Below are 13,484 nucleotides of genomic sequence, written 5' to 3'. Positions count from 1 at the left end.
CTGACTCATTACATGCAGTTGCGGCATCGTCAATAACAGCTCTTGGTTTGAAAAAAGATAAGATTTTACGGGATTTGTTGCCGTCGGTGTTTTTCAATTTCTTCACATAGTATTTACTATTGTGAGACGATATGTTTACAAAAGGAAAGAAGTTAAAAAATATTTTATTTTATTATCAAAATTCGGGGCTTCTTAAAGCGCACATGTGATAAGGATTTCCCGCTTTTTTTACCTTTAAAATGAAGAGCGTAGTTTTGGAAAGGTTAAATTGCGGATTTCAATCCGGACTTTTTGACTACGTTTGGGAATTTTTACACCTGAAATTGGGAAAAATATAGGGGTTTTGCCATTGGGAATGGGTCCGAATACCGGACTCAGTGGAATGCTAGAAAAATCCATGTAACTGTTAAAGTTGAGCGATTACAACCCCCCCCCCCCCCCCCCCCCCTTTCATGTCATTTGGACTTTGGTAAAAAGCAGTCACATTTGCAATCATAACACACCCTTTTTTAGCTCACCTGGCACGAAGGGCCAAGTGAGCTTTTCTCATCACTTTGCGTCTGTCGTCCGGGGTCGTCTGTTCTCTTTTACAAAAATCTTCTCCTCTGAAACTACTGGGCCAAATTAAACCAAACTTGGCCACAATCATTATTGGGGTATCTAGTTTTATATTGTGATAATTTACTTTTAAGAAATAAAACTTAGATATATATAGTCCACTGATACATATACTAAGTTGGAACCTGGAAAAAGTACTGCTGATTTATTGTTTATTGGCTTTAATCTAAAAAATGGCTAACAATCTCTGGGAAAAAATTTCTACATTTGAAGATGGTTACATATTTTAAGTGTTAATTTGGAATGTAGATTTTATTATAACATAGGATGAGTTGGTATTTTGACATTGACATTTCAATTTAAACTGGATTCATTTCAGTGAAGAATTTTAATCTGTATACATAGATTTGTTTCTAAATCAACAATCTTTATGGTATGTTGTTATATGGCCATACAAAATACCACCTGCAAAATGCAAATTTTGAAAAACACTTGTTATTGAAAAAAATCCTTTCATTTTGAAATTAAATTTACTTATTTATTTTGCCTCCCTAAGAGTTTGTGTAGCATGTCATATAAAAAATTATTTGTATTTGGGAAAAAACAAGCAATTGAAATTCAAACTATGAATTTTTCATTGTAGTTTATTTTTTTTAAGAATTAAAAATATTTTTTTTTACAGAACACACAAGGGAAGAAAGGAGGTTAAAAACTTGCTTCAATCTACTTATGTAGTTTTTTGTCCCATTTCTTTTGCAAAGACTATTGAATTAAAAAAAACTACTCAAAGGTCATTTCTGTAAAATAAGAACAGCATTATATGCAAATAAATGTCAAATTTTCTAATTTTGGTTGCAAATGATTCAGTTTTCTCCTTTTATATTGTTTAGAAAAAAATCCAAAAAAACATTGAACATATAAGGGACGACATCAAAAGATCAATGTAAGATAAAAAACTTAACTCAAATAGTTTGGGGGTGGGGGGGTTGAACGGCTGCAAGATTTGGTTATCAGACATTGATTTTTACATATATCCATATTGGTCAATCAATTTTTCCCAAATTAAGTTAAGAGGGGGGGGGGGTTCAGTGAAAAAACTATGTGAAGTTTTTTATCCTTCATTGAACTTTTGATGTCGTCCCTAAATGTTGTATTCACTGAAAAGTGATCAAAAGCCTGAATTTCTGTAAGAAAAATGTATTCAATGAAGAATTTCTGTTTTAATATATAAAGCAATTGTCCGATTATTTTTCCATTAGACTAAGGTGAAATAAGGCCTGGATAAGTTTTGAAAAGAGTGCACTGCATCAACCAGCATGTTACAATTGATGCCATAAAGCTAGTTATAACAGATGTCACGATTCAAATGGTACATATGTTCAGTATAATGAGAAGGTTTTCGTGGATAGTTGATTTCTACAGCGTTAATCTGTGTAGGATTTGACTTGTCACAGGCATGTTGTCAATTCGATTCACTCCCTTCAATTGGTACTAATGACCTTTTCACCACAGCACTCTTCACAGATGACCATGCAGAAAATTATTTTCCCACTTCTGTTGTCAATGGCCACCCAAGAATTTCACCCATTCTGTAAAGGCATATTATAGGTTGTTTAACAACATGGGTGGATCAAGGATACATTGTATAATTTATAGAATATGTTTAGGGAGTATGTACCTTTTATACGAAGATTTGTTATGTTCATTACCATTTTATATTTTAATTTCAAATTCTTTCAATATAAAAATGTACTATGGGATGAAATTTATGTGGAAAATTTTCTACATAATTTAAATCTATATAAAGAATTGAATAAACAAAAATTAATTTTTAGAATTTTATGGATTTTCTCACTTCAAATATATATAAAAGTTAGTTTTCTAATTTTCTTAGGCTTTAAAATATATGAGATTGAAAAACTTCAAAGGATACAATTGATGATACATAGTTTTATACCTCCGACAATAAATTGATGGGGGAATTGTGCAAGTCCTGTTTGTCAATCCATTCATATAAGGAACATGATTTTGGTTTTGGATTGTTGTTTCTCAGCAACTTTGCACAGTTCTGTCAACCACATGGTACCCTGGCAAAAGTTTTTTTTTAATCAGATAGGCATTAAGACTAATAAACACCCGATACTTCAATTTCTCTTTTTGAAAAAACAAAACAAAATGCCTACCTACCTACCCACTGTCTCAACCTTTGGGTAGGGATTGGGCAAACCAAATTATTTTTAATTGTGGCCTTATTAGATTTGTTATAGTTGTTTGCATTGTTGAACAGTCCATTTTTCTTCTACTAGTTTTAATGTTTTTGTGAAACTAATAGATGGACAAAATATGAAAACTGTAAAAATGCCCCATCAATCCCAAGATGGAAAAGACTATCAATATTTTAATCAACTTGGCCTCTTTTAGGAGTTATTGTCCTTGTTTGAATTTTTTTTGACAAATATTGATAAAAACAGAATATATACTTGCCTAATGTCATTGTGATGATGATTTTGTATTCTGTTTTTTCAATTAAAACAATTTAGGTTTAATGTAGCAAGACCTATATGTTCATCTGTATGCATGTAGTGAATCCTGTGTTTGAATTTGTGAGCTCTGCTGACAGACTCTGTTATTAAATGTTGTTCATCAATGGGATGTGTGTAAAACCAAATTTAATCAGACACAGTCAATAAGTAAAATGGGTCTTTTACCTACAAATTTGGCCCTGTAGACTTTAATTTTGAAAGTCTGTCAAGTTAATACATCACTATATTTCTTGTAACCTTCATTACCATAACAAAGTCAGATTATTTTGATTTGTTGTTTACAAGTGATTTTCTGTTTTCCCAGACTGAGGGATGTTCATAGTTCATTTACCATCACATCAACATTGTAAACATGAGTGGTATTTGAAACAAACATGTATTTACCTTTTATCATTGACCTGTCATTATCTGGTAACCTCTTGTTTACATATTAACATATTAATCTAATTATCACCTGGACAAAGTGTTTGACAGGTACACATTTTGGTGTTATAGGGTCATATAAGGTTATCTTTAAATTTTCCTGTACACCTGGGTTCACTTTGAGACATGCTGAGTACACAGCTGATGATTTTTTATGGATGAAGGCCACTTTAAAAGCGTGAGCTTAGTACTTTTTTTTTTGTAAACCTCTAGATATTGAACATCTATGACCATTCTATCTGTCAAGTATGCTGCTTCATCATCAAGAAGTAATCGAAAAACATAGTTTGTGTCTGGTTCTGCTCCAGTTCGACCAAACCTTTGTTGAATCTTTGTCCACCGTAGTTTGGCTTAGCTTTTGACCAGTTTGCATTATTACATAAATTATTTGATTAAACCATTGAACAAATGGTAATTGTAATTATACCACAGTGGCTAGGGGTCACATTTACTGATCTTGAGTTATGCCCCTTTATAAATGGAAAAACTGCTAATTATTGTTACCCATCACTTCCTTAGTTTGCCTCAACCAAATGTTATGAAACTTGTACACAATGCTTATAACCACAAACAGTTCTTGTCCCATCTGGTTGACAAATTAATTTTTTTTTATCCTAAATTTACACATGATCTTCAATTTAAATGTTTGCTCCTTCAAATTCTCAATTACTTTAGCTTGACCTTCAATTTATTTGTTTGCCTTTTGTTTCAATGTTGATTTGGAATATGGACATCTGATCTTTCAAATGTATGAGTGGACAGTTGAAATCTTTGAAACGAGTATTATTTTGTAAACAAGATGCTTAAAGGATTCACTGTTTGTTTTTATTAAAAATTTAGTATTAACAATTGTTTGCTTGTAGGTGTTCTATGAATTATTGACCCCTCAGTGTTTGGTAATATTTGTGACGTTAATAGCTCTTTTTTTTATTTACAATTTCCTTCTTGAACTCCATCTAAATGGGTTAGAAATGTCACCTTACTCGAAGAACAATCTTTCTATGCTGTTAACCAACCAATTTTTGTTAGCATTTTTTTTGGTGACTTTTGAAAGTCAAAAAAATGAACAGAATATAAAACAATGTGAATCATAAACTGTATCTCCTCTTTATATAAGTATACAAGGAAAATAAATTGCCCTAAAGACAGCAAGAAAGAGAAATTCCAAATAAAAGTAACCACGAGAACTAGAAAGATGAGTTGTCTTTTCTTTCTTTTTTTTCTTTTTCATTTCTGTTTACTACACTGACCATTGATTAATAATTATAATTTCAGGAAGCCAAGAAAGATGATGGAAAGGCAAAGAAAGGTGGAAAGATGGCCAAGGTAAGATATCAATTAAAAAGCAAACAAATATTTGTTCTTGTATAAAGAAAGCAGTGTTGCAACCCTCCAATGATCAGGTACAATGACTGTTAGGCCTTGTAGTTTTCAGTCCATGACTAAGTTATAAATGAATTTGAGGGACTACCAAAGATCTGCTTCAAACCTGTTTTCTCAAGCACTGTCAACATTTTTTTCAAATTGTTACAAAATGAATATATTTGTTCAAAACAATAAAAAAAAATGGTCTGGTGTTTTCAGTATGTGTCAGATTAAACTGCACAGCTTAAGGTATTCGGCCCATAATTAGCCAATATACAACAAGCAAAATAATTTATATTTTTATCAAGGATTGTAAGTAGGGGGGTCTAAGAGTTCTTACTATGAAATAAAAATCCGCAAAATATTTGAGGTTAACAGCAGAGCTGGGTTACAGTGCCCCCCCTTTTTTGTCCTCAAATGCCAAATAAGGGGTTTTAATAGGATGTAATTTTAAGAAATCTATATAGTATAATTTACTAATCTATCTTTAAAATGGAACTTTACATGTAACCTTGTAAAATTAAACATAAAAAATAAATTGTTTTTTTGCTATTCTATTTTTAGAACTGTGTTATTGTTACTAATAATAGAAAAAGGAGAAAAGTCTAAAATTTCTCAATTTTATATCTTCACTAGTTCAAAAGTGAATATTTTAGCAGAGCATTAAAAAATGACATTTAAATTAACTTTACATATTGTTCCATCCTAAAAAAAAATTTTAGAAACTTTTACCGTACCAATTTCAAGAAATTTTGATTTAGAATGTCAAGGTCACAGTTCGTAAATGGAGACTTGGTATCCCTGTTCTGATGTTTTTTGGTATAATTTATGTAAATCTTTAGCAAAACTAACCATACTTCATATAATCTTATAATAAGAATAAACTATGATATTTATGACATGTAAAGTTCAAAAGGTCAAAGGTCAAGGTCATTTTTGGAGTTAAAATCAACAAAAATCTCCTTTTTTGCTAAATTTTCAAAAGTGTATCTACCTATTGGTCCCATAATCTTCACAACCTTTGTAAATAAAGACCATTTGATGATATTCAAAAGATCTTGGTTTGGTTTCAACCTTTAGGGGTCAACAGGTCAAAAGGTCAAGTAATTTTAGGAGCTAAAATTATACAATGACCTCCTTTTTTGCTCAATTTTCTATAGTAAACTTACCTTTATGAACTATAATCTTTCATTACATTTGTTAATTATGATAACTTTATGATATGCATTAGATATAGGATTAGCTTCAACCTTGAGGTCAAAAGGTCAAGGGTCAAGGTAATTTTAGGACCTGAAATATGAGAATTCTCTCCTTTTTGCTCATATTTCAAAAGTATATAATAAAAAGAAGATGTTGTATGATTGCCAATGAGACAACTTTCTACAAGAGACCAAAATGACACAGAAATTAAGTTATAGGTAACTACAGCCTTCAACAATGAGCAAAGCCTATACCGCATAGTCAGCTTTCAAAGGTCCAAAATGGCAATGTAAAACAATTCAAACGAGAAAACACACGGCCTTATTTAAAACAAAAAATGATCAAAAAACAAATATTTTACACACAAACAAACCACAACCACTGAATAACAGGCTCCTGACTTGGGACAGACACGTACATACATAATGTGGTGGGGTTAAACATGTTGGACAATATTTATGGTTTTGCTACATGTTTTCGATTTTGTCCAATGTGCAACACCAGACATCACATGAAAGCATTAGGGCTCAGACTGAGGATGCATTTTCTTATATTTCACACCAGCATTAACTAGAGCTCATTAAAAAATACCCCATCATTCCTGTTCAACATTGAACTCAGTTAGGTTAATTATCTCCCATGAAATATTTCAGAAAATGTTTATTCTACTTCATGCACATAATAAATAATAGAAATAATCTTCTTCGATGATATTAATAAACTCTATCACATTTCAATATTTATTTGTACATTATCATGAAAGTATAACATGGTCATGATGGTTCGAAGGATACAAATAAATATTATCATATCTATATATACAATGTACAATCAATATTGAATCTTTTGAATATTAACAATGATCAATAAAGCATGACAATGAGATCAGGATCAATCATACAGTATACCAAATTAAGCAGACCTATTGCTTTTTTAATCTGATACATGGACTTGACCATGGGTACATAACTTTTTTCACGGATCCATGAAATGTGGTCAATGTCAAGGGAAAACAGTTTTACAGACATGAGGAACTTTCAATTCATGCTCATTGCAAGTATAGATATCATATTATTCATAAGAGAGAGAATTAACATTAAAAAAATTAATAAAAATTGCTGAGTTCAAAATATCTGTAATGCAGCAACAACTTTTCTCTTTAGTCTAAGGTTGGTCAAATTCCACACAATTCCTGTTATGTCTTCAGCCCCTGATGGTATTGGAGCTTTTAGTAACACATTATATCAATACTGGCTGCCAGTTTCATAGTCCATCTCTTTGATATGAGAGATAACATCTTGCCTAACTGGAAGTAAAAAAGAAAATTCATCTCAAATTAATTAAAACTTTTAAATTTAGCATTCTGAAGAAGAAAACTATCACTATAGTATATGGTTGAAAGCAATCTGACTACCAAATGTGTTTATGTGTTGCAACACTGAGGGATGTTCCAGAAATAAATGTAGGGGAATCAGGGGTCAGAAGACACTTTTTATTTCACCCCCACCATGCATAATATTTCATTTGTCATTTCAGTGCCTTTTATAGCTGAATATGCGGTATGGGCTTTGCTCATTGTTGAAGGCCTTACAATGACCTGTAGCTGTTAATTTCTGTGTCACTTGGTTTCTTGTGGAGAGTTGTATCTTTGGCAATCATATGACATCTTCTTTTGTATATAAATAGGGGCATTAAAAAAAAGATTGTAAAGTTCTAGATTTCTTTTTTCTTTTTTTTTAATAGAAGTCATTGACTTTCAAATATACACTACAGCTCAGGTGGATTTTGCGTTGTCCACCCGTCCACAGTGGGAGTGGGCAAACTTTCTAGCTTGTCAACTCTGCCCACCCATAGGAGTGGGCATGCAATTTCTTTTGTTTAATCAAAAGACTTGCAAGTACAATCAATTGAAAAAAAGCAGATAAGCATTAGATATCAATATTTTAACAAAAAAGAGATTAAAGTTGGAGTGGGCCGGTGGAAAAAGCAAAATCCACCCAGGCTGTTGTGTAGCACTGTTCAAACATAATTGATTAAATGTTAGCTAACATACTCAATCAGTTGTTTCAAAGTCCGAAGAAGGATGTAGATGTATTCATAGGTCTCTCAACATTTGAAAATGTCTGCTTTGGTGTGGCATTTGGTATCTTGTGGATATATCTGAATCTTGATCTCACAGGCTAATTTCTACAAGAAGCAAATTATAGTTTAACAAATATGTAAACAGCAGAGTAATCTGAGTTCACTTAGTAATAGGCATTTTTAGTTTGATAATGGGTAATTTTTTAATAAAGTTCAATTTGGTTTATCCCTGCCACATTCTGTATGTGCCTGTCCCAAGTCAGGAACCAGTAATTCAGTAGTTGTATTTTAATGCTGTATAACCAATAATTCAGTAGTTGTATTTAGTCTTCTCCTTTGAATTGTTTAAATTTATAGCTGATTATGTAGTATGGGTTTGTCTTATTGTGTAAGGTTGTATGGTGACTTAAAGTGGTTCCTTTATATGTCATGTGAAGTACATGTATTGGGGAGAGTTTTCATATTGGCAACCATACCACATCTTCTTATTTTCAAAATGGCTTTGTACCAATGCAAGCATTATGAATATTTTATCCAACTTTATAGATTTAATTTTCAAACTCTATCCATTATAAGATAAATCATGGACAAATAGAGAAACAAATAGACTAAAATTTTGATAGTACTAAGTAGTTATCAGCTTTTAAACAGGTTAGATAACTCTCTAATACATGTAAACATGGAACATGTACATATGTGTTCATGTTTCATATCTATATTTTTTAAAGACAAGGCATAATATACATGATATAACAATAAACATGAACATGTTTCTTAGAAAACTGCTCTATTTATTACCTTTGCCCATCTGTGTTTGTCTGTGTATTAGGTAAATGTAGCATAAGTTCTCCACAGTCATTAACAAGGTTAATTAGCATCTCTGAAATTTAAATAAAAAGTTCCTTGTCATCATTGATACATTGATCATGTACATGTACATATAGATATACAAATGTAAATAAAAATTGGTTATAATACAATGTAAATTGTATCTATATATAAGTTAAGTTCAGACATGTTTCAAATAATTTTAGGTACAACCATTTATTTCATTCATTTAGACAATGACAGTTTATTATGACACTACAACAATTGACAACAAAATTGCTATCAATCTGAACACAAAAAAAAACCTGTGTATTATTTAATGAAAATACACACCATTAGTCTTTATACATGTATCATGTTTTGATTATTTACTGACCCCTAATGTACATGTAAATTAATAGTGACAGATGGCAGAAATACATATACAACTGTACAAATTACAAGATACATGTATCTTCATTATCATATAAATGAAAGAAGAGTAATACATGTATGCTACATTTCTTGGGATGATAATCAAAAATATCTAAGATAATCTGCAACTTACCTTATCAATTGTGTTTTGTAGGTTTGGAGGGATTAATGTCACATCTTTAACAAGGATGGTTTCTCTAAAAAATGAAATATAAATTTCTGTTACAAAAATGTTCTTCATTTTGATAGCACATAGATAAGGAATGTATATATGTAGCAGTACAATGTACATGTACATCATTTGTACATGTATGTATGTACAAATGATGTTTGTTAGTTTATAATACAAATTTTCTTACCAAATACATGTATAATAAAGTGAAAACTGGACATATATTAAAAAACACATACATTTTATAAATGGATAATATTTGTTGTAAAAATGCTATTTGCCAATGTACATGTACATGATGTAATAAAAAGAATAAATAATCAAAGAATTCAAATATTGAAAAGCTTTACAACTTGTGACCTTACAACGCTGAAAATTTACTCAGGGACAATGCACCTTGGTGAACTTGTGTCTTATTCGCTCAGTCGTTGAATATTTGTCTGTATTTAAATTTTTCGACTAGTTAGGCCAACCTTAAAAATATGTTTGTTTGCAGTTTTCCGACTGTACCTTCAGACTGAAGGGTCGGTAGGTAGGAAAAATATTTTATTTTATCAGCCAAAATACAGTTTAAACAAGCAGTTACACTAAACCAAGTTTCTTGTGAAGAAAAAAAAACATTTTAAAACAACAAACACTGGACATGCTGAAAACCAACATCAAATGAACTGGCATTTTCAGATAAAAAACTTTTTAACCAAAACTGAAACTTTAACATAGTGTCATTATCCAATTTATGACATAAAATATGGTATAATTATTAAATACTGGAACACTTATAAACAAGGAATGTCATTATGACTAGAACTGTTTTAAAGAAATATATTCAGACATGTATGCTTCTTGACCATGTGGACTAGAATGTTTTCATGAGTAGAGTATTTTCATCAGAAAAATGTAGATATTAAAGATTTATAAGACAATTAATGTATTAAAGAGTGTATTTTTAATAATAATAAAAAAAATAACAATTGAATCTTCAATTGAAAAAAGGCAACTCGAAAAAAAAGTATTAAGACATTCGACTGTTTTCATATTTCTAACAGTATTTAATTATATGTGATAAGGTTATATTTTTGCCAGGCTTTAATGAAAACCAAAGAAATCTAGTTTGGGGTGAAATCCATAGCACCCCATTAAAAGTAAATGGTCTGTACTGAAATGTTTTTAATGCATAAAAAAAAATTGGCAGCATAGTTCCTAAGGACATGTTTTAATTGAATTCACACAGGCCACACAGTTTGGGTATATTTAATATTGTAAGAAAGAGAATAATTGCAATGAGTGGGGCAGCCCCCCTTATCCTAAAGGAGCATACTCATTGCAATCGAAGATAGATTTAATATAGAGAGAGTATATTTATTTTTCAAGCTAACCATTCATTTTCTCTACATCTTTGTGTAGTTATGGTTGCTTCTTATTGATTTGGCATGATCTATATCCATTAACATTTCAAATGAGCCCTTCCTCCGTACAGGCGTGTTTACACTGAGATATCCATGAAGATTTAAGTCACGGAGGAGTGGTTTCATCTTTGTCGTCTTCACAACAATTTGTAGAAAATATGCCATACTTCAAGCTGCTGTCGAATTATTTAACCACTGAAATTGGTTCTATAAAGTCAGGCTCCACAGATTCTGTACCCGATTTGTTTGAGACAGAATGGTTATCGTGTCAGTTATGAATTATATCCGCTGCATCATCGTCAATGATATCATCACACATCATTACATGTGCCTGAATCTGTATAAACAGTTTACTAATAAACTTTTTTGTTTGTTATTTGTCTTAAAATTGACACGAGACGACAGCGTAAAGTACTCCTCCGTGACTTCATGGATACCTGTAAACAATTTCCATGTGCTTTATCATTAAATGGTCACATGAACGCTTGACGGGAAGCTAAGAAAAACCGAACTTGAAATGCGTAATTGACCCAGACTTTAAATCATTTCCGGAAAGGACCCAAAGTTCCAGATCGCGTCAATAGAAGTATTAAAAAAAATTTCTTCAAATTTAAAGCAATAAAATTTTCACAGTCGGGAGGATTTTCAAGGGTCGGTCGGTAAACTGCAAACAAACAATATTTTAATTTAAGCCTTATTGTATAAAAAAAATTAATTATAGTATGGATATCAGATTAAAATGGGAAGTACACGTACATTGTTTTGTACATGTAAAGTATCAACTTCTTCTTACATTCATAGAAATTAAACAGAAAAAACTCCCAGATATATACATGTACATGTATGAACGGTCAATTGTTTGTTTGCTCTTTATTTATGTTTCTTTGTATCCTACATCATGTACATGAGCATTTGAATTTTAATCAAATACTGATTAAATTATCAGATGATTTTTAGATGGATATTATCAAATATATATTACTATAGTCATGCTAGTATATACATGTATCAATTAATTAGTTTTGTGGCAGTGTCTGTGTCAATGTGACAAGTTTAACAGCCATTGATGGTTCATGCTACATGATGATCATACATGTACATGTACATTGTATGTGTACCATGGCAATTCAACTTTTGAACATGTTGAAGGGTAGCCTTGGCTTGAATCCCTCAATTGTCTGATAGCATGCATGTTTTCCTATTTAGTTCTACTGCACTTTTGTTTAATGCTTTCTTGCAATTGTTATCAATATGTTTGTATTTGTTTTTTGTCTTGACTTGGGTGTTTGTTCCTAAATTATACAAACATATAAACTGACAGACCTGGATTATTTTTTAAATAATCATTTTTTTCATACATGTATCTAGTTTAGATTACTATGACATCTAAGGCAGCAACCATTTGATTTTCTGGGGGGGGGGGGGGGGGGGTGTGTGGGCTATGGTTTTTTTTTGAAAAAAAAGTTTGTTTCCAGTTTTTGGAGAAAAAAAAAATTTGTTTTTGATTCTGAGAAAAAAAAATTGTTTGTTTCACCCTCAGCTGCCACTATACATGCTATATGTAATGCTAAAACTGAAAGAAAAAAATTGTTTTCGACTTGTCGCGAAAAAAATAGATTGTTCTCGCCGCAGGCGAAAAAAAAAAAATTTGTCCAGAAAAAAAACCATAGCCCCCCCAGAAAATCAAATGGTTGCTGGCTAACGGCTGTTTTGCCAGACAAGCTGGTGTAGTGGGGCATAATTAACATGACAATGTTGTCCAACTCAAGTTTTAAAATGTTTGGATTTGTAAAATTTATGCAAATTACCTGGCACCTGCTCAAAGTTTTACACTGAAGCTTGGCATCAGCTTGGCCTTTGGTTTACTAGGTTCTCCATGTAATAGGAACCATAAGGAAGTCGGTTCAATTCCATCCAGATATACACTTAACATATGAATACAGAACTTTAAAACATAAAAATGAACGATCCATTCAAATCGTCTCCCAGAGCAGATCGCCAGATGAAAAGGACAAGTGCGTGATGTGTTTACATTCCTTCTATCAACTAATCTTCCTATGCCGGTACAACATATTTGACAACCAGTTGCATCCAAACTGCACACATTATTTCTGCATCACGATAAGACGAAGAGACTTAAATCGGCGTACTTATTTTGGTAAAATGCCTTCGTCTGTCTTGGCAGCCGACCGAGTCGTCCATATTTGTTTACCATATAACTTCTGTTTCCGGATTGTCAAAATTGGACAATTTTTCGAAAAAATGAGCGTTTACTCTATAGTTAATGAAAATATACTTCAATTAAGCCTTTCTGATATTTTAATCGTCATTTTAAAAATAATAACTATACTTTCGCTTACTAGGCGGAAAATACCGAGGTGTTGAAAAAATTGACATCTCGGTAAACTCCGGAAAATTTTCCGTAAATCTTTATTATGGGTCGGATACCTTAATGAATAACTTTTAAACATTAAATTTGTTTATTAAACACCT

At 31.6% G+C, this 13,484-nt stretch overlaps 1 protein-coding gene and 1 long non-coding RNA gene across 5 annotated transcripts in view; one reads left to right on the top strand and one right to left on the bottom strand.

The window, feature by feature from the left end:
- LOC143072898 (mitotic apparatus protein p62-like) overlaps positions 1–13,484 on the top strand; it is a 40,051-nt gene that overhangs the window by 22,058 nt on the left and 4,509 nt on the right. For all 4 annotated transcript variants that reach the window (XM_076248050.1, XM_076248048.1, XM_076248049.1 and 1 more), the window contains one exon: positions 4,800–4,850. In XM_076248050.1, coding sequence (XP_076104165.1) covers positions 4,800–4,850 — 51 coding nt within the window. The remainder of the gene's footprint in view (positions 1–4,799; positions 4,851–13,484) is intronic.
- Positions 6,818–13,363, bottom strand: LOC143072900 (uncharacterized). Its single transcript, XR_012977344.1, has 5 exons — positions 12,800–13,363; positions 9,547–9,610; positions 8,970–9,051; positions 8,143–8,276; positions 6,818–7,395 (listed from the first exon to the last, which is right to left on the bottom strand). It is a non-coding gene; the product is annotated as an uncharacterized LOC143072900 (long non-coding RNA).

Source organism: Mytilus galloprovincialis, chromosome 4, assembly GCF_965363235.1.
Source record: "Mytilus galloprovincialis chromosome 4, xbMytGall1.hap1.1, whole genome shotgun sequence".
Lineage (NCBI taxonomy): Eukaryota > Metazoa > Mollusca > Bivalvia > Mytilida > Mytilidae > Mytilus > Mytilus galloprovincialis.
This window is presented reverse-complemented; position numbering and strand designations above follow the sequence as displayed.